Source organism: Chiloscyllium plagiosum, chromosome 22 (genome assembly GCF_004010195.1).
Source record: "Chiloscyllium plagiosum isolate BGI_BamShark_2017 chromosome 22, ASM401019v2, whole genome shotgun sequence".
NCBI lineage: Eukaryota > Metazoa > Chordata > Chondrichthyes > Orectolobiformes > Hemiscylliidae > Chiloscyllium > Chiloscyllium plagiosum.
Genome location: NC_057731.1, coordinates 37,387,502 through 37,412,416, shown reverse-complemented (window position 1 = coordinate 37,412,416; position 24,915 = coordinate 37,387,502). Strand labels below are relative to the sequence as shown.

At 40.2% G+C, this 24,915-nt stretch overlaps 1 protein-coding gene across 3 annotated transcripts in view; it reads right to left on the bottom strand.

Moving 5' to 3' along the window:
* The window catches only part of atrnl1b (attractin-like 1b), a 944,158-nt gene that overhangs the window by 698,580 nt on the left and 220,663 nt on the right, over positions 1–24,915 (bottom strand). For all 3 annotated transcript variants that reach the window (XR_006314946.1, XM_043712811.1, XM_043712812.1), the window contains exons 13-15: positions 18,399–18,517; positions 7,841–7,973; positions 6,761–6,942 (exon numbers count right to left, since the gene is read on the bottom strand). Coding sequence is in view for 2 of the 3 variants with exons in the window: in XM_043712811.1 (XP_043568746.1) it covers positions 6,761–6,942; positions 7,841–7,973; positions 18,399–18,517 (434 nt within the window). In the remaining variant the exon portion in view is untranslated. The remainder of the gene's footprint in view (positions 1–6,760; positions 6,943–7,840; positions 7,974–18,398; positions 18,518–24,915) is intronic.

The following is a 24,915-nucleotide window of genomic DNA, read 5'->3' as shown; positions in this document are numbered from 1 at the left end:
TCTTGGATTTCAACTGGTTGAGGTAGAAATGCTTTCCATCCATGTGTAGACAATGTCCATATCACTGGGAAGCTTGTTCGTGACAAAATGAAAAATGATGGTGATAAAGATGGAGAAGTGCATGTGTTTTTTTTGCGCATGTGACAGCCATTAAGTTCAACATTTTGGGGGATTGTGTTGTTAAAACTAAATTGCACAATATTTATATTGTAAATGTGGAAAAGTTGAATGTTTTTGAACATTGCCTTCAAATGATATATCCTGTCTTGACATCGAAGGATTCTGTCATATTATTGTCAGTTAGGGCCATCACTGACGTCTTATTGTTGAGGAGACAGAGGATGTTGATCAGTTTCTCTGGAAACTGCCACTTTTCTTGAAGACAATGGTGATGACAACATCCCTAAAATTGGCAGGGATTTCTTCTTTGCCCCAGATTTTCAGGAACAGTTCTGGGAGATGGTGGGCAAGCCCTGCTCTTCCAAGTTTAAAAGCTCCACCGGAATCCAGTCTAACTAGATTAGATTAGATTAGATTAGATTAATCCTGCAACTTTTCTATTCTTTCTTTAGATACATTAGGTAGAAGTCCAAGGTCATCTATGATAGGTTGTTGGGGTATTTCCTCAAACGTGTCTTCATCGATAACTGCATCATGGTTGAAGATTGTCTTCTAATAAAGCAGGGATGACATTGTCATCAACATACGTGTTCACTCCATCGAAGGCTGATTTTTTTTCTGTTTCGCAAAAGTGTTCCATCTTTACTCTGATTTGAGGCCAAGGGCATGGATCTGTAAATTACCTTCATGGCACTGAAAAAACCTCAAAAATGTTGCTTGTCAGCAAGGAGTTGCAGCTCTTTCGCTTTCTCAGTCCACCATTGGTTCCTGATTTCCCCAGTTATTCATTGTAACTCTGCTTTCTGATTGATAAAATCTCCTCTAACTTGCTGGTGGTATCATTTTGAATCATAGAATCCTTGCAGTTTGGAAGCAGGCTATTCAATCCATCAAGTCCACACCGACCCTCCTAATCTATCCCTGTAACCTGCATTTCCCATGGCCAACCCAACTAACCTACATGTCGCTGGACACTATGGCAATTTAGCATGGCCAATCCACCTAACCTGTACATCATAGGACTGTGAGAGGAAGCCAGAGCACTCAGCAGAAACCCCACAGACTCGGGGAAAACATGCAAACTCCACACAGTCACCCAAGAATAGAATTGAACCTGGGGCCCTGGTGGTATGAGGCAGTGCTAATCACTGAGCCACCATGCCGTTTTGCTAGACACAGAGCTTTCCTCCTCTTATTGATGAGATCTCGATTGATCTGGCCATTCTCAAAGATTAGTCTGACCATCAACAGTTTCTTCACAGCGTAAGATAATGGCAATCTTCAGATTCTTCCAGGTTTCACCTATTCCATTAATATAAACTCTTTGGAGATTTGGGTGAAGACAATGTTGGAGGTTCGCTACTCTACTTGGCTCTTGAAGCCAATCCATAATAATTTCTTTTGAGTTGATTTTACATCTTCAGTTGTTTCTGGTGGCATTCGCTAGACATAAGGGAACAGATGAACTGGTCATCTGCACTGATTACTGCTTTCGTCATGGTAAAAATTACTTTTGGTTTCAGGACTGATTGATGACTTAGTCAATTATATGCCAGTGTTTTGATTGTGAATGCCTTCAAGAAGTCTTGAGTTTGTTGTTTTGGCAGAAGTGTGTTAAAGCCAATCAGCTGGTATTCCTTACATTTGGTGAACAGTGGTTGAGAGTCCTGTCCACCCTAGCACTGACGTTTTCAAGGAGGATCATTTTATCACACTTGAGCATCTTGGGGTGTATGGTACCCAGAGTGGAGTAGAAGCTTTTGGGCTAACTTGTGGCATCAAGGTTTAGAGCACAGGCTTACAACCGTTGCCTGCTGGTTCTTGGCAAGTTGCAGACAGGGAGTCATTAAGTAATCACTGATGCCAACAGGGAGCTCTGAGAGGTAGTTGCCAAGTTTGTTCTTGATGGTGAATCTGATTCCATTCATCCTAGGTTGATTTGTAGGTTTTCCTATCCAGAAGAAGCACCATCTTCTTCACTCAATTGCCCTTTGCCTGGTCTTCCAGTCTCCAGCAGGGCATAAATATCGATGCTGAAGTATCCAAGCTCATGGGCACAAGGGCAGTTCTTCATTCTAGATGATGCTTTGCTCTTCATCCATGAGCGTTTGTACATTCCAGGTTCCAAGATTGCCATTGATTTTCAAACCATAGCCTGCTGGATGCAGTTTTCCAGCCAGGTTGGTGACAGAAGAGATCATTTTTAGAGCACATTTTCTAGCCCTTTCCCCCCGAGGGGTAAGAGGAGTGAAGAGGGCTGCTTAATGATGAAGTATGCTGTCGAAATGCACTTCTGTGCCTATTTCAAGAGTGAAATAACTGGGTCAAACTCCATTGCTTATATACTGGTTGAAAGATGGAAAAATCCAGATGTCATGATCCCGTCCCCATCAATTTTGCCCATCGCCAGAGGCGGTGTTTGAGAGTGGTTAGCATGCGTCAGTCTGCATGTGTGTCTCTCTCTCTGTATTGCACGGAAAGGGAACCTCTTTAACTGGAGATTTCTATAATACTGCAGCCTTCATCTGTTGTTGCAGCCGATCATATCATAAAAATATCTTCTGCCTGGATCATGGTTTCAAAATTTGCTTTGGATTGTGCTTTGTCTAGTTCTTTCCTTCTAACCTTACCACCATGGGTCGCCCTGCCAAGAGTTAATAATATTTTTTCTTTTAAAAATATACTTTCTTCATAAAAAAAATCTTTATTGTAGTAGCACATGACTAAGTTGGCAATATGGCCATTTGGGCTTTTTTAGCAAACACAAGATGGCAGGAAAGATTTGACAGTTACATACAGCAGTTGCTCACAGCTTGACTTGTAAGCTCTATATAGATATACTAGATAAGATTCTCAGTAGGAAGAAACACTACAGAAGTTAATCAGGTTCCTGTGAAAAGGCGGTTCTAAAGTTATAAGCATTTTAGTAAAGGGAATTTATGTAAAGTTTGATTTAGCCACAGTCTCAAGTTTGTTATTTAGCCTAAAGAGCAGAAGGAAAAGTCTGACCCTATTGTACTTTGATCAGTTTAGGGAATTGGAGAATTAGAAGGGCAAACAACAAATTAGTGTGAAAAGGTTAGAGGCTTAATGCATTATTGGGGAAGATAAAGTAATAAATGGTGTAAACACGAGCTCCGAAAAAACATTGACCACCAGGTTGTAAAAAGAGGTCACAACTGAGCGAGATAAACAACTGAAACTTAAATGCAGATTTAGCTAATTTGAACAAATTCTTACATCCAAAGATCAAGGGAAGAGTGACAAAGACAGATTACAAAATACAGAATGAAGATGTGGCTGGTCCCTAGTTGTCTGTGTAATCTAAACAAGTTTCATTTAATGGTTTGGTAAAGTTACGAAGTGTTTGAATTTCACACTCATCCTGTTAATTAATAATGGATAGTGCTCAGATTGGAAATAGTAAAATTTTATTTAAAAATGAAACTTTAGTTGAAAATTCACTCAAAAGCATGTAAATAGCAGGCGTCGTAAGCTGCAGTTGTAAGTCAGAGGGACTGGTATCTGATCTCTCAGGCTGAAGCGAGAGAAGAGTTGTTCTGAAATTGTCAGCTATGTCACAGTAACTATATTAGAGGAATGGTCACCAAACCCAAATTGTTAACTCTTATTTCTCTGCACTGATGCTGCCAGACATGCTGAGCTTTTCCAGTAACTTCTCTTTTTGAACTTTATATTACAGTTAATTTTAAAGACAATTTTTAAAGACAATTGGGAGAAATTAATATCGTTCTTTATCTGCCATGCTAAAAAAGGACAGAATTTGGATGAGTTCTTAGTAAACAATGCAGTGCAGCTGGCAAATGTCTAGGAAGGAATAAATCTGTCAGAGGCATTGTAAGATCTCAAAGACAGATGATGGAGGTATCTTGGAAACATCATGAGATTACAGGAAGACCTAGAGCTGTCCATGGAGTTGTCCATCATTGATTGTATGTTTACTGGATTGATTGTATTGATTCAGCAGCTAACAATGATATCAACATTGCATGTAATTATTGTAACGCAAAGGTATAAAAATATTGCATTTTGCTGGGAATCTCACTGTGTTATTGACCTCCAATCTGAACTTGATAATTAAAGGGTTACTGCCCCCCACGTGAAGGCTAGATTTGGGGTGGTCTCTGGCTTCTCCCATGTATGTGGTAATAGGGCTCTGAATAAAGATCGCTTTTGCTAAGGAACACAGGACATAAGAGTCCTCTTTGATATTTCTCTCTACAATAATATAGTTACAATTGCAGTTTGGTTCTATACAATAGCATGTCGAGGAAACAAACAAACTTTGGAGTTTCACTTTATCTAAACAAACCAAAGACACCTCTTACAAACAAGGCTATATTTACATGCATTTGAGGTACTTGGAGGGCCTGTTAACTGAATGAACCCTCATTTAACTTCAGCAGGAAGACCTCAGACAGTGGTCTTTCCCCACTGCACTCTGGTAGCAGCTGGCCAAGCTTGATAACCTCTGATGGCATTTTTCTCAGGCTCGACAGAACATTCAAACTGCTTTACTGCAGCAAGGAGCCAATCCACAGAAAAGTACTCTACTTTACTCAGAGTCTTACGGTTTGATCTTTCTATTTAATATGACAGTGCTACCCAGCAAGAACAGTCTGGTAGAGGACGTGTTGCCTTAGGTCCATTTCTTTCATATGCCTCTCAGGATGCATGAATGATGGCTTGGAGCTGAGCCTCTAAGTATGTACATAAGTAAATATTATCTGCATACTGCAGCTCAATAACAAAAGTCACAGTTATCATGATTCAGAACACTTATAAAGTGTTCCGCTCATCCTGTAGAAAGATCCAACTCCACTGAGGACCTTAATAGATATGGTGTCGAATGTTGTGATGAGGAAGATGGAGAAGAGTTTGGATACAACTATAGAGCCTCACTTAGCCCCAGTTGCATTCATATTGGGTTGGTGGTGGATTCATTGATGAGAATTATAACATGCATATCAGCATGCAGCAGGCAGAGGATGGTGACAAATTTCTGCCAGCAGTCTGCAAAAGTACTGATCATTGTGTCTAAATAACAGACAGAATTACACCATTAAAAAAAATTCTTTAGATATCAATTTCAGATAATGATAGTCACATTAATGATGAGGTTTGATGATTCTTCTTCATTGTCTTGAAAACACATGCAATTCAACACAAGACTGTTAATGTAGATGTTGCACACACAAGACCATTGCCTTCCTGCCATTCATGTTGAGTCACAACACACATAGGCAAGACTAAATTCTTTGCAAGACCTCGAGGTACACCACCATGCAGGAACCAAGTACAGTATACTACTGTGGGAAAACAGCAACTTGAATTAGACCTTTATGACTAAATATTAAAGTCAACTTGAATTCGACCTATATGACTCAATATTAAAGTCAACTTGAATTAGATCTATATGCCTGGATATTAAAGTCAATGATGTGAGGAACTACTATCTTTGAAAAGTTGAAAAGCGTAGCACTGGAAAAGGTACAGGAGGTCAGGCAGCATCAGAGGAGCAGGAGAGTCATGTTTCAGGTAATAAGTCCTTCCTGATGAAGGGCTTATGCCCAAAATGTTGATTTTTCTGTTCCTCAGATGTTGCCCGACCAACTGTACTTTATCTAGCACCATAATTTAAGTCCTCACTATCTCCCATTTTAGTCACATAGCAAGGTGGAGAATATCATTTATTTCCAGATGATTAATATTCCAATATATATAATGTGAACTACCTCTATTTCACACCAAGTGGATAAGTTATCCTTTGAATTGTTTTAAATGCAGACGTATTAAATTCAATGAACTGCTTCAGCCCTAACTCCTACTTTCATCATACATTCTTACAACAAATGAGAAGTTATCTTATAACTCCAAATAATAAGTTAGCTGCCAAGTTTGCAGTCTTTACTTTCAGCTATGATTCCACATGACAAGCAGAAGTCCAGCTATGCCAGATTTATAGCAGTAGACTGAAGTTAAGCGACTCTCATCATAATGTTTCTTCTGCATCAATGTAGGATTGCACTGCAGATTGTTATTTTTCCACGGCCAGGCATTCAAAACTACAATTTTTCTGAGTAAAATTCTTATGCCTCTTCATATATAGATATGAGGTCAATTTTTAATTTTTAAGTTGTGAAATTAAGTTTAGATTTTTAAATTTTAAATAAAATCATTTAAAGCACTATTTTACAGCAACAAGTAGTTCATATAATCATGCTCGAATGTCAATAACCCATTAATTTTAAATTAACTGTATTAAACATTCTGAAGTGAAAACAGGCAAGAATATATTACTGTCACTACAGTAGAGAACTTAATGCTGTGAAATAAAATGCCACTGTCTACAGGCAGTTAGGTTGGAAACAGATATAAATTAAAAGTAATTGCCCAAAGTTCCCAACTACAAACCCCAAAAGTCCAAATAAACTGGAATCTACACTCCCAAAATGGTCCACTGAAGATAGGTCTTTAAATTACATTCCACCATTTTGTGTCCGCAACATTACAGCAGCTTAATAACTCACTTACTATTGTTGATGTTTCACAGTGTGCATTCTCCAAGCATGCAAAATTGGAGAAGTTGGAATTTTATAAATGACATTATCTGAAATACCTGAACTGTATATTTGTGTAGCTCATCTAGAACAAATTCAACTTCTTTAGATGTGGTAAGAGAAGCAAGATTGCCACTACGATTGTAGCAATAAAGTTTTGCATTATCATAGTTTTCTCGACTTGTGTTGATCCGGAGGCAGACATCCCCAACGTGACTCCAACCTTCACCACACAGATGGGCTGAAATTGTAGGAACAAATTCAGTTTTTGAACCTCTTTCAAGACCTTGAAATACTCTGATGCAGGGTGAAAAAGCACAAAGAAACTAAGAATTTTATGACATCCTACAAACTTCATTTTTCTCAGATTCTTCTTAAATCATCGATTTAAACAAATTCAAAAGTGAACTTGCACATAATTTCACTTCCACCACATCACAATAAGTTATTCAAATGATAACCTCCTCAAAACTCTGCTAGGCTAATTAGATAGTATTAAAAGCTTGAGTTTAAGATGAATTAAAAATGGAACTCTTTTATTCGACACTTCCACATTTAATTCTTTTGCATAAAATTGAATTTATTTTCTCATTTTCTAAGGGCAATTCTTTTTTTGTTAAACTTTGAAGGCATTATTTTGTTTCTCAAAACATTTTACAGTTTATAAAGTTAACAAAGATTTGTATGTTGTTAATATGTTGCATTCTCCACAAATTATCTGGGAAGATTAGTTCAAATTGTGGATGATCACATAAGTGTGGAAGTATCTGAACTCTATGAGGCAGGAAAAGCAAATAAAATCATCAAATCAGATCCAAGAATTAGACATGACCCACATCAGGCAGAAAACAAAAGTCATGCTTTTCACTTTTATAAAAGATGTTTCACTAAATAGTACTGTGATTGGTAATCGTACTTCATATATTGCAATGAAAGGAAGAACAAATTAATAACAAGTTATTACAAAAGATTTTAAGGAGCCTGAAATGACTATTTTACACTTTGTAATATGAAATAATTACCAGACTCATTTATTTAGTAACTGATAACACCAAAAGCTATATGTTATTGGAATAACACAAGTAGAAAATAGTCCTTTTGCAAAAAAAGCATACACTACGGATTGTTCAGATTTTTACCTGGCAAAGCCTGACACTCTTGGTTCCGCTCATCCCACTGACAGTTAAGCTTCATTGAACAGGTCTTGCAACTTGTAAATTTGCTACAAACATGCATATTCCGCACACGACATTTTGTATTGTTTCTTACAGACTAGGAAAAGAAATGGCTAAAATTGTCATTGGATATTTACCAGAGTTTAGCAAAACCACTCCATAAAACATCACATGCAACTTTTCAATAAAAATCTAGCATTGATTACTGATAAATAGTTGCTTACATTAAGACAATGTCTTTCCAACTGTCCAAAATTGAGAAAAAATTTTTAGAATATCGGATGGAATACATTACATTGTTTCAAAGGTCTAAATTTCAAACATCATACCTTTGAAGAATATAGAAAAGGATCAGATCAATGTATTACGGATAAAAGTAAATAGTGGTAAGGTGTTATTACAATATATGGAGGTATATTTGTTTCCAGTTACTGTAAGTTGGTTAAGAGCATATAGTTTGGTAGAGCTATGATGCCTAGCGTCAAACTTTAAACTATTGGATCTATTTCATAGCAATTACATCTGATTTTCAGCCAAGTTTCTTTTAAAGACTTTTTCTAAAAATACATGAAAAACTAGGACAGTAGGGTTGTGTACAATAAAGAATTAGAAATAATCAACACAATGGTGACTACAATGCAAAAATACTTATTTGGCTATAAAAAAAGACATCCAGTACATGTGAAAGACGCTACTTAAATGCAAGGCTTTACTTCCTTTCTTTCAAATAAGTTACACAGTAACTGTCTGCATCATAAGCAAACAACTTATAAATATTATTCAAACAAATGTGCACATTCATACTCCACCATTCCTCAAAATACTAATTCACCATTTCAGTGCATTTAGAATATTAAGAAATGCTTCCCCATGCCAAACTTTAAAAAGTTTGGATTCACTGATCATGAAAGACTGTAGTAAGCCCGACTAATTGTTTTCATAATCTGCATTCCATAAATTGATTCTCATTTAACAAACATCCACAGTTCATATCCAAAATGGTTAAATAAAACTTAAAGCTCCATTCAATTATGACAGCAATGGATCCAAAGATATAGAGACTAACTGCTTCAGTATCAGAGAAGTTGCGAAGGGCACTAAACATTGTGTAATCATCCCTACATCTGACATAGATTGGGTCTAGAACACTATCCTGAGCAACTTCAGCAACACTTTCCTGCGGGTGCAATGACTGAACTCCAAAAACCTAAACCACTTCCCTTTTAATTAGGTGTCACAACAACCAGTGGAGAGGTTCTCCCAATTCTTATTGACTCTAATCTTTTTCTATTGCAAAAATATACCTTATTTATAAAATTTATCTGTATATACGTACTGTGGGGTCGTTTTCAACTAACGACCAAAATCGGTGAGTTGCGAAAATAGCCTCATTTATTCAGCAACCACAAGTAGCATAAGTCCAAGGTGGCAATAGAATCCCAAAATACAGTTCTTACAATAGCCTATTATACACAGTTCTTACATATATTAAAATTCGATTACTATGGTGTTACATTGTTTTACCCATAGTACATAAATCTTTGAGGGGCTTCAGTTCTGGGAGACAGGAGATGGGTTGAAACATGGTGGGTGGCACGGTGGCTTAGTTGTTAGCACTGCTGCCTCACAGCACCAGGGTCCCAGGTTCGTTTCCAGCCTTGGGTAACTGTCTGTGTGGAGTTTGCACATTCTCCCCGTGTCTGCGTGGATTTCCTCCGGGTGCTCCAGTTTCCTTCCACAGTCCAAAGATGTGCAGGTCAGGTGAATTGGCCATGCTAAACTGCCTATAGTGTTAGGTGCATTAGCCAGAGGGAAAATGGGACTGGGTGGGTTACTCTTCGGAGGGTCGGTGTGGACTTGTTGGGCCGAAGGGCCTGTTTCCACACTGTAGGGAATCTAATCTAATCTAATCTAAATGTGCTAAATGCTGGCTGCTACTACTCCTGATAGGATTAAGAGTGTTTGTCTAGTCTGTTTGCATAATTAAGAGGTGTTTGTCCTTTTGTCTTTTAAGTTAGTAAATGTCAGTAAAAAATACTAGACCTACATGCTCTAAATAAGTTAAAAATTGTACCCGTACTTAATAAAAGAATAAAGGATATTAAAATGATTACTGCAACTGGGTTGTGAGATTTGTTTACCATTTGCTGGTGAGAGTTTCATTCATTTATTCACGCAATTTCACTTAAGGGCTGTTTTTGACCGTTAGTTTCTTATAGGGATGATGGCCCAGTTAAGAGATAGTTAACAAGTACGTATTAACTGGGGAAAATGTTTGTTTTTCTGTAATCTATTTAGGTCCGAGAGGTTGTAAGGGCTGATTAATATTATAATGTTTCATGGAGACTTGATGCGGATGGTATTGTTCACGATATTGACACCTCATTAATGTAGAAGTAGGCCTGATAATGGTTTAAAGTGAATGGGTTGAAGGTGATGTTTTCATTTTAGTCTACATTGTAACAGTAAAATATATTACAAAGCGCGAATGAATGAATAAGTTAATAACAGGTTATGAATGAATGAGTTAATAACAGGTTATGAATGAATGAACAGGATCCCTGTATGAATGAATATAGTGAGCTGGTGAGTGAGATAGTAAAGATAACCTAAAACACAATCTCTTACAGAAGTTCTATACAGGAAAAAGCAAACACTGGATTTTGACATGCCTCAGGATTTATCTGCATTGCAAACAATGGCATGTTCTATTCATACAGGATTCTATTTACATTCACTTTGAGGCAATCAGGGTCTGATAACTGAAAGACCTTAGATGGTGGTCTTTCTCCAATGCCTTAGCAGCAGCTGCCCTAAGCTTTAGTGCATCCCTCAGCATGTAGTCCTGGACATTGCGATGTGCCTGTCTGCAGTAAGCAGTCGTGGTCAACTCTTTACACTGGAAGATCAACAAACGTTTGGGCAGACCAAAGAGCTTCCTTCACCCAGTTGATGTTCTTCCAGGCACAGTTGATGTTTATCTTGGTGCCCGTCCCGGGAACAGACAGTAGAGCACAGAGTCCTGCATCACAGAGTTGCTCGGGATGAACCTTAACAAAAACAACAGCATCTCTTTCCAGATGTCTTTGCAAAGGAAAAACATTCCAGAAGGAGATGTGCAACAGTGTCTTCGTCCCACATCCACGTAGCTGCTTCAAGGGCAGCATGCAATAGCAGAGAGTCCAGGTGTGTGTAAAGGATCTGACAGGTAGTGCCCTTCTCACCATTGGCCAAGTTATGTCATGGCACTTGTTGAAAATCCTTGCGATGAGGCATTCTGCCGAATGACATTGATAGCCTGCTCAGGGAATCATATGACGGGATACACCCTTTCTTTTTCCAATAGGGTCTCAAGAATGCTACAATCTGACCACTACCTGATGGACCTGTGGTCGAAGGTGTTTCCTTTTGCAAATTTTTCCACAAGAGACAGGTGATGCAAAACTGTCCAAGTACTTGAAGCATTCCGCAGCAATGAGGCTAACTGCATCGTTCCTAACAAGTGGGACAGGTAGGATCTTAGTACAATGTGACAGTGGGTATTTGTTTACCGTGGGTCTGATGCAGCCACACTCAAAAATGGTCATCAGGATAAAGGCAGCACTGAGTATCTAAAACTTTGTACATGGTGTCCCTATGGACAATGTCCATCTTTGACCTCCAGATGAAATAGAACATAACTCAGGCTGTTTTTTTAAATTCACGTCTGAAACATAAACATCACTGGCTGGCCAGCATTTTTATTTTCCATTCCTATTTGCCCTTGAGAAGGTGTTGGTGAATTGTCTTCATTAGATGTTGCAGTCCACCTGCTATACGTTGACCCACAGTGTCTTTTGTTGGCTGAAGGTTGCTTTGAATGCTTCAGCCTTATTTTTTACACTTACCATAATGGAGGAGGTGGATATTTGTGAAGTCTCCTCCTGCAGTGAGTTGTTTAACTATCCACCACCATTCATGACTGGATGTGGTAGGACAGCAGAGCTTAGATCTGATTTTCTGGTTGAAGGATCGCTTAGCTCTATCATTTACTGCTTATGTAAATAGTTCTGTTTTGGAGCCTCACCAAGCTAACACTTCAGTTTTAGTTATGCTTAATGCTGATCCTGGCCGCATGCCCTCGTGCACACTCTATTGACGCCCTTGCTTGATCATAATGGTCGAGTATGGATATACCAAGCTATGTGGTTGCAGGCTTTGTTGGAGTACAATTCTGCTGCTGCTGATGGCCCATATCATCTCATGGATGCCCAGTCTTGAGTTGCTGGATCTGTTTGAAGTCTGTCTCATTTAGCATGATGGTAGTTCTGCACCATTGTGTGAAGGTGGGACTTCGTCAGTGCAGTGATCACTCTTATCAGTATTGTCATGGACAGATGCATATGCAGCCAGCAGATTGGTAAGGATGAGGTCAAGTGTATTTTTCCCTCTTGTTAGTTCTCTCACCACCTGCTGCGGACACAGTCTAGCAGCTATGTCTTTTAGGATCTGAACAGCTCAATCAGTTGCTGCTAAGCCACTCTTGGTGGGTGCACACTGAAATCCCCCATCTCAAGTACAGATTGCACCCTTGCCACCCTCAGCATTTCCTCAAAGTTTACTCCATGAAGGAGTACTGATTCATCAGCCGAGGGAGGACAGTACATAGCAATCAGTAGGAGGTTTCTTTGCCCAAGTCCAATCTGAAGCCATGAGATTTCATGGGGTCCACAGTCAATGTTAAGGACTCTGAAGGTAACTCCGTCCTGACTGTAAACCACTGTGCCAGCATCTCTGCTGGAGTTGACTTGCCATAGAACAGGATATATACAAGGATGGTGATGGTGATGTCTTAGACATGATCTGTCAGGTATGATTCCGTGGGTAAGATTACATCAAGCTGTTTCTTCAATAGTCTGTGAGACAGGTCTCCTAATTTTGGTACTAGTCCAAAATGTTGGTAAGCAGGACTTTGCAGAGTCGACAAGGCTGTTTCTGGTCCCTGGTTCGATGCCAGGTGGTCTATCAATTTCATTTCTTTCTTGAGAGCTTGTAGTGTTTGATGCAACTGAATGGCTTGCCGGGCCATTTCAGAGGGCAGTTAAGAGTCAATAACATTGTTGTTAGTCTGGAGTTACATGTAGGCCAGACCAGTTGAGGACGGCAGACTTCCTTTCATGAAGGACAACAGTGAGCCAGATGGCTTTTTCTGACAATCAACAATGGTTTCATGGTCATCAGTAGATTCTAAATTCCAGATTTCCTTTACTGACTTCAAATTCCACCATCTGCTGTGGTGGGATTCAAACCTAGATCCCCAGAACATTAACTGAGTTTCTGGATTAATTCCTGATGGAGGGCTTTTGCCCGAAACGTCAACTTTCCTGCTCCTCGGATGCTGCCTGACCTGCTGTATTTATCCAGCACCACTCTAATCTTTCTGGATTAATAGTCTAGCAATAATGCCACTAGGCCATCATCTCCCCATAACTTCTGTGGCTCACGTTTGGAGAATAGAGCAGACCTGTGCCACATACAGCAACACCAAGAATACTTTATACCTGCTAGGGGAGACGATAGCCTAGTGGTATTACTGCTGGACTTTTAACCTAAGACCCAAGTAATGTTGTGAGGACCCAGGTTTGAATCTGGCCACGGCAGATGGTGGAATTACGATTTAATTTAAACATCTGGAATTAAGACTCGAAGGATGATGATGAAACTATTGTCGATTGATGGAGAAAATCTCATCCGGTTCCTTTTGGGAAGGAAATTGTCATCCTTACCTGGTCTGGCCTATATGTGACTCCAGGTGCGCAAAAATGAGGTGACTCTTAACTGCTATCTGGCCAATTAGGGATGGACAATACATGCTGGTCTAATGACTGATGTCCATTGCCCATAAATGAATTTAAAAAAAGACCAGGTTTATACTTCCAATGGAGAGGGAATGGTGCTCCCAGCTTCCCAGTTGCTGGGTCATCTTGGCGATATGTTCCTGAGTTTTGGCACATGCCCCAGTCTCTCTCTGTACCTTATACCCAGTACCTTCAGAAAATCTGATCTGACATTGAAAGGGATAAAGGTTTGATCGGCCCAGTTCACAAAGAACACGCCCTTGATCTTGCCTCACAAGCCAGCTCAAACTGGTTGCAGATGCTCACGAGTTTGTGCACTGATAGGGATCCAAGCAAAAAACAGTGACATCATCCATGTACAGAGAGATTTTGACTTTCAGGCCTCCGCTGCCTGGAATAGTCACCCCTCCCAGACATGCATCCTTCCTGATGGATTTAGAAAAGGTAGAGACAACACACAAACATTGCAAGAGAGAGTGGGTAGTCCTGCCTGACTCCAGAGCAGATTAGGAAGCTTTCTGATTCCCAACCGTTGTTTGAGACTGCATATTGATGCTGGTGTACAGCAGAGCTACATCCAATTGTGGATTCCCTCCCCAAAGTCCATTTTGGAGAGCACAGTCCTCTTGTAGGTGTGCAAATTTCTTTCAAAGGCATTCTCTTCATCCAGGCTGATAAGGTGTCCACCCGCTGTTCTGTATGTAGGCAATTGTATTTCTGAGGAGCGTCGTGCTCTCAGCAGTATCCTGCCTGATACAGCACAGGTTTGGTAGAGGTGAATCACTGATTCCAGAGCAGAACTGACCTGGTTGGCAATAACCTTAGAGCAGGAAAATTGACATTTTGGGCAAAAGCCCTTCATCAGGAATGAAGGCAGGGAGCTTCCAGGGTAGAGAGACCGCGGAGGCTCCCTGCCTTCATTCCTGGCGAAGGGCTTTCACCCGAAACATCAATTTTCCTGCTCCTCGGATGCTGCCTGACCTGCTGTGCTTTTCCAGCACCACTCTAATCTAGACTCTGATTTCCAGCGTCTGCACTCCTCACTTTTGCCTAGCAATGACCTTAGACAGGTTTTAATAGACCATATTCAACAGTGAAATTGAATGCCAATTTTGAATTTCCTCCCTCTCCCCTTCTCTTAACAGACGAGGGTGATAATGCATTTCTTTGTGAATTCACACATGCTACCTGCAAGACCTAAAGTACAATGCGATTAGCTGAAACTTGCCAATTCAGATTTGCCCTCCATTTTTGAGGGCAGAACAACCCTGAGCAGCTTTCCACGTTTTCAGGCTAATCCAGTTCCATAGAGCTGGATACAACTTGGTCGATAAGCAATCGCTTCCAGGAGTTTTATTCTTTTCAAAGTACTTGAGGGTCTTTGTCAGCTCATCCAGAGATAATGATTGGTTCAGCTCCTCCCGTGTGCTGTCTTCTAAGATCTTCATGATAGAGGTCAGGAACAACTGGGAGGTTGTGCAGTCTGTGGGCTTCGTATCATACAGTATGGTATAAAAGGATTGGTTGATCCTCAGACTGAGATGATATTTCTGAGCCATTCTACTTCTCTCAGGATAGTGATCAAAGAACTCTCCTTTCTCGGGAAGAAACACAAGCACATCTTATCCTGTTTGATGTTGCAAACCCTGGACTGGAAGATTATCTTGGAGGCCTGCAAGGCAAAGGCCAAGCCTTACTGGCTCTTCATCTCCATGAGATTCTCCTTTCCTGTTGCCTCCAATTTTACTAGGGCTTCTTGATGCCACAGTTGGTTGAATGTTGCATTGATGTAAAGGCAATCATCCTTACCTCACCGCCTGAGTTTACCTCTTTAGTCAATGTCTGGAGCAAAGCTGTAATAAATTCAGTAGCCCTAGCAGAATCCAGATTTAGCAACAATGAAAAGGTTATTTTGGAGCAACTGCTGTTTGTTAGCATGGTTGATAATAACACATGCAGCTGATGACAATAAGTACAATGCAATGGTTAAAATTTGCCAATTCAGATTTGTCTATCATTTTTGTGGGCAGAACAGCTTTCCATATTTTCAAGCAAATTAGATTAGATTAGATTAGATTCCCTACAGTGTGGAAACAGGCCCTTCGGCTCAACAAGTCCATACCAACCCTCTGAGGAGCAACCCACCCAGACCCATTCCCCTACATTTACCCCTGACTAATCCACCTAACACAATGAGCAATTCAGCATGGCCAATTCACCTAACCTGCATATCTTTGGACTGTGGGAGGTAACCAGAGCACCCAGAGGAAATCCACGCAGATACGAGGAGAATGTGCAAACTCCACACAGACAGTTGCCCAAGGCAGGAATTGAACCCGGGCCCTGGTGCTGTGAGGCAGCAGTGCTAACCACTGAGCCACAGTGCCGCCCTGCCAGCATTCAGAAATGTGTCACAGAATGTTGTCAGGATCATCATCTTTACCGCACCCTAATGTCTTCGCCCATTCCCCAATATTAAATGAAATGAATACAATTGGCCAAAAACTTGTACCCATGATGTCAGGGACTTCAGGAGGAGGCTGAGAATGGAACATGCCTTGGCACTACTAGCTGAAGATGCTTGTCATTACTTCAGCCTTGTCTTTTGCACTGATGTGCTAGGCTCCCCATCATTCAGAATCAAAATATTTGTGGTGTCTTCCCCTCCAGACAGATGTTTAACTGTCCATCGCCATTTACCACTGCATATGGCAGGACTGCAGAACTTAAGGTTTGATTCGTTGGTTCTGGTATTCCATAGGTCTGTCTATCACACTTTCATTCCACTTGGTTTTGTCTTTCTGAGTAAATTTGTCAATTTTCTCCTTTAAACTCACATTTTAAATTAAACATTGTTATCTGGTTAACTTAAAAGCAAATAGAAATATTCACTATATCACAATGACCAAACATTGATAACAATAACAGCATGGAAACAAACACATTGCACTACCAAGTTTTTAATTTCCCCCAATAACTCAAACAATATTGTCAAAACACATTTAGGAGAATAATCAGAATAGGACCATTAAACTTTTCAAATAAAATATAATAATTCTTTTGAAATAACCATACATCAACTACCAATGTAATTAAATACATTCCTGCCAGATGGGGGAGTACAAACAAAAATCACATTTACTGTATGTGAAGAACTATTTTTTTAAAATAGACTGATTTGCATAATTCACTTTGTGGAATTAGTTAATATTTTAACTATGCTTTTGAGCTCAATGTTACATTTGCATACTATCATCCATAAGCAAACTGGTGAATTAATTGGTGATCTGACAAATCTTGTGTGATAAAAAAAAAACGTTCGAAATACTGTGGAGCCAGAAGCAGAGTTACTGCTTCGGGACAATGATTTTTCATTAGAACGTAATAATTGGTTTTAAGCCAGGCAGAAGGTAGGAAAATAGGGAAAGTCTCTGCTCGAGTAAAAGACAGTATCGTTATTTTAAATTGAAAGGAAACAAGGTTTGTGAAGGTTTGTAGCTCAGGTTGAGGTTTAGGGTGTAGATTTGCTCACTGAAGCCACTTGGAGGTCACCACTGATGATGTTACCTAGCCAGGTAATGAAACGTCTGGATATCAAACCTACAGCTCAGCAAGCAAACCTACACCCCTGAAAGGAAACAACTAGCCTCAACCTATATAAAAGAATTATTACAATCAGGAAACAGACCGGTATCTGTATGGAGGGAAGGAGTATAGTTTGTCTTCTGATGTGTGCTATGCCCAAGGACAGCAGAGCCTTGCAACATCCAAGTGAGATGCGATAACTTATTGATGGCTATCTCACACATTCAGCTCAAGGTTACTTGGATGACTTCCCAAATGCATTAAACTGCTCAGTTTTCAATTATCTAAAGCCAAAACCATTTTGCAGCAAATGAAAAATATGCTATTTAATAAGATTGAAAACTCAAATATAATTGAAACATTCAACAGAGGGTTCAGGTACATCATTTTTTTAAATCTGAGCTGTAGGTAAACAGGGTGGTTAAGGTGGTGTTTAGCATGCTTGCCTTCATTGCTCAGACCAATGAATATAGGAGTTGGGACATCATGGAAGCTGGTAAGGCCACTTTTGTAGTACTGCACACACTTCTGGACCCTGCTATAGGAAGGATATTATTAAATTGGAGGGGGTTCAGAAAAAAACCTTACAAGGATGTAACCAGGACATGAGCGTTTGAGTTATAAGGAGAGGCTGGATTTGCTGGGACTTTTTTCCTGGAGTGTAGAAGGTTTATAAAATCTTGAGAGGCATAGATAAGGCAAATAGCAAAGGTCTTTTCCCTAACGTACGGCAGTTCAAAACTCGAGGACATCTTTTTAAGGTGAAAAGAGAAAGATTTAAAATAGACCTGAGGAGCAACCTTTTCACGTTTTCATTCGTGTGTGGAATGAACTGCCTGAGGGTGTGGTAGATACAGGTACAGTCACAACATTTAAAAGACATTTGGACAGGTACTTGAATAGGAATGGTTGAGAGGGATATGAGCCAAACACAGGCAAATGGGATTTGTTCAGTTTGAGAATCTTGGTCGGCATGGACAAGTTGGACCAAAGAGCGTATTTATGTGCTGTATGACTCCGTGACTCTAATGCTAAACCAAAAGACTGTCTGTGCAAAATATTTACATACTACATGTATTCCAACCTTTACTTAAACTTACCACAGAGCAGTTGCTGGTGATAGAAATGCATTTCTTATCCTCACACCACTGACATCCATTCATATTGGCTGTACAGCTGCCACAGTCTGTATACTTGAAACATCTGTCATCTGTAGCTACTGCAATACAAATGAGTGAAGAAATTCATTTCTGAAAGGGAAGTGAATTGAAAAAGGTTTCATCCAAACTGTTGTCATTCTTGCTGTCATTGCAGAGTCACTGACAGGTTCTCTCTTTAGCTGATGCACAACTTTACAAAGAATAGCTAACAACTAATAAATTTGCAGCCGCCAATAGCACAACTACTAACTTTACAAATTCACTCAGTATTTCTAAGTTTACTTTTAGGGCATTGATTCTAGTTTTACATGGCAGTGTTTCAGTTAACATTGTTGCACAGTTGAAAGTTTGAATGGAGAATGAAAAATAAAACTACAGAAGAACTCTTTCTCAAATGGATGCTTTGTATGCATCCATGTTACCAAATTGGTTGTTTAGCTTTATACTTTGATATCTGCCACATTGAATAAGAAAAATGGACCAGACACAGCATGCACAGATGACTGAGGTGTCAGTGGGGGCATACATTGGGGCCAGCGACCATAATTCTATTCGATTTAAAATAATGATGGAAAAGGATAGACCAGATCTAAAAGTTGAAGTTCTAAATTGGAGAAAGGCCAATTTTGACGGTATTAGGCAAGAACTTTCAAAAGCTGATTGGAGGCAGATGTTCGCAGGTAAAGGGACGGCTGGAACATGGGAAGCCTTCAGAAATGAGATAACAAGAATCCAGAGAAAGTATATTCCTGTCAGGGTGAAAGGGAAGGCTGGTAGGTATAGGGAAGGCCGGTAGGTATAGGGAAGGCCAGATGACTAAAGAAATTGAGGGTTTGGTTAAGAAAAAGAAGGAAGCATATGTCAGGTACAGACAGGATAGATCGAGTGAATCCTTAGAAGAGTATAAAGACAGTAGGAGTATACTTAAGAGGGAAATCAGGAGGGCAAAAAGGGGACATGAGATAGCTTTGGCAAATAGAATTAAGGAGAATCCAATGAGTTTTTACAAATACATTAAGGACAAAAGGGTAACTAGGGAGAGAATAGGGCCCCTCAAAGATCAGCAAGGCGGCCTTTGTGTGGAGTGCAGAAAATAGGGGAGATACTAAACAAGTATTTTGCATCAGTATTCACTGTGCAAAAGGATATGGAAGGTATAGACTGTAGGGAAATAGATGGTGACACCTTGAAAAATGTCCAGATTACAGAGGAGGAAGTGCTGGATGTCTTGAAACACATAAAGGTGGATAAATCCCCAGGACCTGATTAGGTGTACCCTAGAACTCTGTGGGAAGCTAGGGAAGTGACTGCTGGGACTCTTGCTGAGATATTTGTATCATCGGTAGTCACAGGTGAGGTGCTGAAAGACTGGAAGTTGGCAAACATGGTGCCACTGTTTAAGAAGGATGGTAAGGACAAGCCAGGGAACTACAGACCAGTGAGCCTGACGTCGGTAGTGGGCAATTTGTTGGAGGGAATCCTGAGGGACAGGATGTACATGTATTTGGAAAGGCAAGGACTGATTAGGGATAGTCAACATGGCTTTGCGCGTGGGAAATCATGTCTCACAAACTTGATTGAGTTTTTTGACAAAGTAACAAAGAGGATTGATGAGGGCAGAATGGTAGATGTGATCTATATGGACTTCAGTAAGCCATTTGACAAGGTTCCCCACAGGAGACTGGTTAGCAAAGTTAAATCTCACGGAATACAGGGAGAACTCACCATTTGGATTCAGAACTGGCTCAAAGGCAGAAGACAGAGAGTGGTTGTTTGTGGGCGGCACGGTGGCACAGTGGTTAGCACTGCTGCCTCACAGCGCCAGAGACCCGGGTTCAATTCCCGCCTCAGGCGACTGACTGTGTAGAGTTTGCACATTCTCCCAGTGTCTGCGTGGGTTTCCTCCGGGTGCTCCGGTTTCCTTCCACAGTCCAAAGATGGGCAGGTCAGGTGAATTGGCCATGCTAAATTGTCCGTAGTGTTCGGTAAGGGGTAAATGTAGGGGTATGGGTGGTTTGCGCTTCGGCGGGTCGGTGTGGACTTGTTGGGCCGAAGGGCCTGTTTCCACACTGTAAAGTAATATAAATCTAAGACTGAGTAAAGTAATCTAAATCAGACTGGGGGCCTGTGACCAGTGGAGTACCACAAGGATTGGTGCTGGGTCCTCTACGTTTTGTTAATTATTTAAATAATTTGGATGTGAGCACAAGAGGTATGGTTAGTAAGTTTGCAGATGACATCAAAATTGGAGGTGTGGTGGACAGCTAAGAAAGTTACCTCGGACTACAACAGGATCTTGATCACATGGACCAATGGGCTGAGAACTGGCAGATGGAGTTTAATTCAGATTAATGCAAGGTGCTATATTTTGAGAAAGCAAATCTTAGCAGGTCTTATACACTTAATGGTAGTGTCGCCGAACAAAGAGACCTTGGAGTGCAGGTTCATAGCTCCTTGAAGTGGAGTCGCAGGTAGTTCGGATAGTGAAGGAGGCATTTAATTATGCTTTCCTTTATTGGTCAGAGTATTGAGTACAGGAGTTGGGAGGTCATGTTGCGGCTGTACAAGTCATTGGTTAGGCCACAGTTGGAATATTGCGTGCAATTCTGGTCTCCTTCCTATGGGAAAGATGTTCCCTGCTGCGTCGGAACCTTATAGAGGTTTACAAAATTAATGAGGGGCATGGACAGGATAAATAGACAAAGTCTTTTCCCTGGGGTTGGGGAGTCCAGAACTAGAGGGCATAGGTTTAGGGTGAGAGGGGAAAGATATAAAAGAGACCTAAGGGGCAACCTTTTCACACAGAGGGCGGTGCGTGTATGGAATGAGCTGCCAGAGGAAGTGGTGGAGGCTGGTACAACTGCAACATTTAGAAGGCATTTGGATGGGTATATGAATAGGAAAGGTTTAGAGGGATTTGGGCCGGGTGCTGGCAGGTGAGACTAGATTGGGTTGGGACATATGTTCGGCGTGGATGGGTTGGACCGAAGGATCTGTTTCCATGCTGTACATCTCTATGACTCTACAACTCTATGTAGGCATTGTTGATAAAACCAGTGTTTATCAAAACTTAACTGCCCCTGAGACTATGATTGTGAGCCATGTTCTTGACAACTAAGTGGTTTGCTGTCCGATTTCAGAGGCTAGTTAACAGCCAACCCACATTACTCTGAATCTGGAGTTAGCAGACCAGGTAAGGACAGATTTCCTTCTATCACATAGGGGATCATTATTGGTCCCGATTCCAGATTTATCTGAGTATCTAAATTTAAATTTTCCAGTTGTCATAATGGGATGGGGTAGAGCTGTTGAGGTCTGAACAAAATGTGGCAGAATCGGATGAGAAGTCCAAATCTATCATGACATCAGGGACATTATACTTTTGCCAAGCTGCGAGACAAGTCTCTCACTAAGCAAAGGTATGGTGCCAATTAAAGGGATTATGCTTGTTAAATATCTTATTAATGTCATAACTTGCCTTATTACTATTCAGCATCCCATTTTACCAATTAGGCTGAACAAGCTAGATGTCAAGAAACATTAACATGGAAATCAGAGCGGGTACTCTGTAGCTTCAGCTCGCCAGTGGCTATGAAGAGCCTCCCAGGTTGGTCAGCACCAAACAACAATTCACAGTATAATCCACAGGCACCAGCTGCATGCAACTCTTATCCATGTGCACTGGTATCTGGCTTTTGCAAACTCATGACCATTTTCTGATCCACTTGAAAGGTGCTTAGGAAGTATAAACTTGCACTGTAATGCACACCAGCAACTAAATGTATGCAAACAGCTTGCCGCACATACCCACGACAACAGCAACTAGCTGTGAAAGGTTGCAACAGGAATACTTTGTGCATAGGAACTCAAATCACAGAACGGTCCAGCTCATCTCAGGGCTGCTCACTTGCTGCCTTTAGTGCTCACTTATTGACCACTTACCAGCATAGTTGTGGAATCTAAGTCTTGGCTTACTTTGCCTTACCATACTTATAAATGTTTCAGCTAGAGCCAAAAGCCATCAATACTACTGTATTGATGTGTTCACTTATTCAGACACAGACAGGCCGCATGTCATGCCACTCAGTACAGATCTATTCACCAGGGGCTGGGGATCAGGGCATCTTGATGTAGGGAACGCTGAGACATTAGTGGCATACACCCGTCATTTATCCAGCCCTGAAGAAGTCACATTCGACTTGAAATGGTAATTTTCTTATGTCTTTCCACACAGATACTGCCAAACCTGCTGAGTTCCTCCAGTACTTTGCTTTTATTTTAGGTATAGTAAAATAGTTGTCATGTTACTGTACTCAAAAGTTATTCTGACTCAGTCTGAATTTAAAGAATTGTGATTGAGTCTTAACTGTCCTCTGAAATGGCCTAGCAAGACAATGAAGACAGGTAAGAAATCCAAAATCAAAACAACCATCCTGCATTGAAACAGACACAGATGGTACAATGGCACCTAATTAAGAATGCAAAGTTCTCGTTAGCATCTGGAATCTTGCATCAAAATTGGAACAGCTATCCCACAGAATAATTAAGCAATAATCTGATATTGTTTAAAAGATGTGCTTTTACGTCTTACCAAGTTCCAGACTGCTCGGCCAACATCCATGGAATATCTTGTGCTGAAGACTGGATGGATTCACTGGAGGTTGTTAAATAGGATTAATTTGGGAGAGTGTGGCTCAGAAACATTGAGTTCAGACCCCATGAAGTTTCACTGCTCTAGTACAAATACGAACAAGCAAACACAGTCTGCTGACGACCCATCTACCATCTTCTCTCAGCTAATAAATCAGTACACCACTTTGTAAATGCCACATGGAATCAGTATGAAAATCTATCCTAGATGGAAACCTCACCCTTCACCAAACGTGGTTCACAAACCCCACGTGAGAAGGTTAGTCAAGCCCAGACGGAAATATCTGCCAGACTGGCTCGGGTCTGTCCCCTCAAATCTACTTGTCACAAACATATCTAAGCTTGACAGTACTGGTAAGAACGAAGTTTGCACATTCTTTGTGGAGGTAAAGCTTCATCCTCACTGAGAACACTTCAGTGCATTGTGCAGCACCATCACTGTGCTCAACGCAAAGTGCTATGCACAATTTTAGTCTTCATATTTAAGGAATGATACAATTGCATTGGAAACTGGAAAAAAGATTCACCCAACTGATTCTTAACATGAAGTTGAAGATTTGTAATATATCCTTTAGAGTATGCAAGGTGATCTTATTGAAACATATATTGAGGAGCCTTGACAGATGATACTGAAAGATGCTTCCCCTCAAGGCACAAACTAAACAAGGAAACCCAAAGATAAACATATGGTGCTCGCCATTAATATGCAGATGAAGAGATTTATTTATCTCAACAAATCATTAGTCTCTGCAATTCTGTTCCCAAAGAACAGTGGAGCCAGAATCATTGAATATTTTTCAAGTTGAGTTAGATTGCTGAATGACAAGGTAAACAGAAAAGTAGAAACCAGAATTGGATCAAGCGTGGTTTTATCAAATCATGGAGTAGGTTCGAGGGACTGAAGAGCTAACTTTGCCACTAACATCTGGCATTGTACTAAAGGGCAATATGTTTTCAAGCTATGTTTACATGATGTCTCAGAATTTGCGAAGCTTACTGTTCTTACTTAAACCACATGGTTGATTCACATTCTATTTTGCATGGAGCTTTATAACTGTAAGAGGATTAACAGCTGCTATTATGATGATTAGTTCAAAATCATCAGCTGAGCAGCTAATTCACCAGTGTTCAAGAGACTATGAAATCAAATAATTAATTACTTTTGCTGCTCATGTTCCAAGTATCTTTCAGTAATTTATGGTGCTTTCATTCTTCTAGTTGCACCAGAGTAAGAGTAGCATTAATTTGTGGGATATTTTATTTAAATGGTAAACTGTTTCTTCAGTCACTCTGCTAAAAACATGCAGTGAGAAGAAATTCCACTGAATTGAAAACATATATTTAATAATTGAGGAGATAACAAAAATAGAAAATGCTAAAAAAAACTCAGCATGTCTGACAGAGTTATAGAGTCACAGAGTCATTCAGCAGGAAACAGACCCTTCAGTCCAACCAATCCATGCCAAACACAACCCCAAACTAAACTAGTCCCATCTGCTTGTTCCTGGTTCATATTCCTCTAAACCTTTCTTATTCATGTACTTATTCAAACGTCTTTTCAATGTTGTAATTGTACCCAAGTCCACCTCTTCCTCAGAAAGTTCATTACAGATGCGAACCACCCTCTGTGTAAAACAATTTCTCCCATGTCTTTTTTAAATCTCTCTTCTCTCACCTTAAAAATGTGCCCCTAATCTTTAAATCCCCAATCCTAATGAAAAGACAACTACCATTAACTCTATACCCCTCATTATTTTATAAACTTCCATAAGGTCACCTCTCAACCTCCGATGCTCCAGTGAAAATA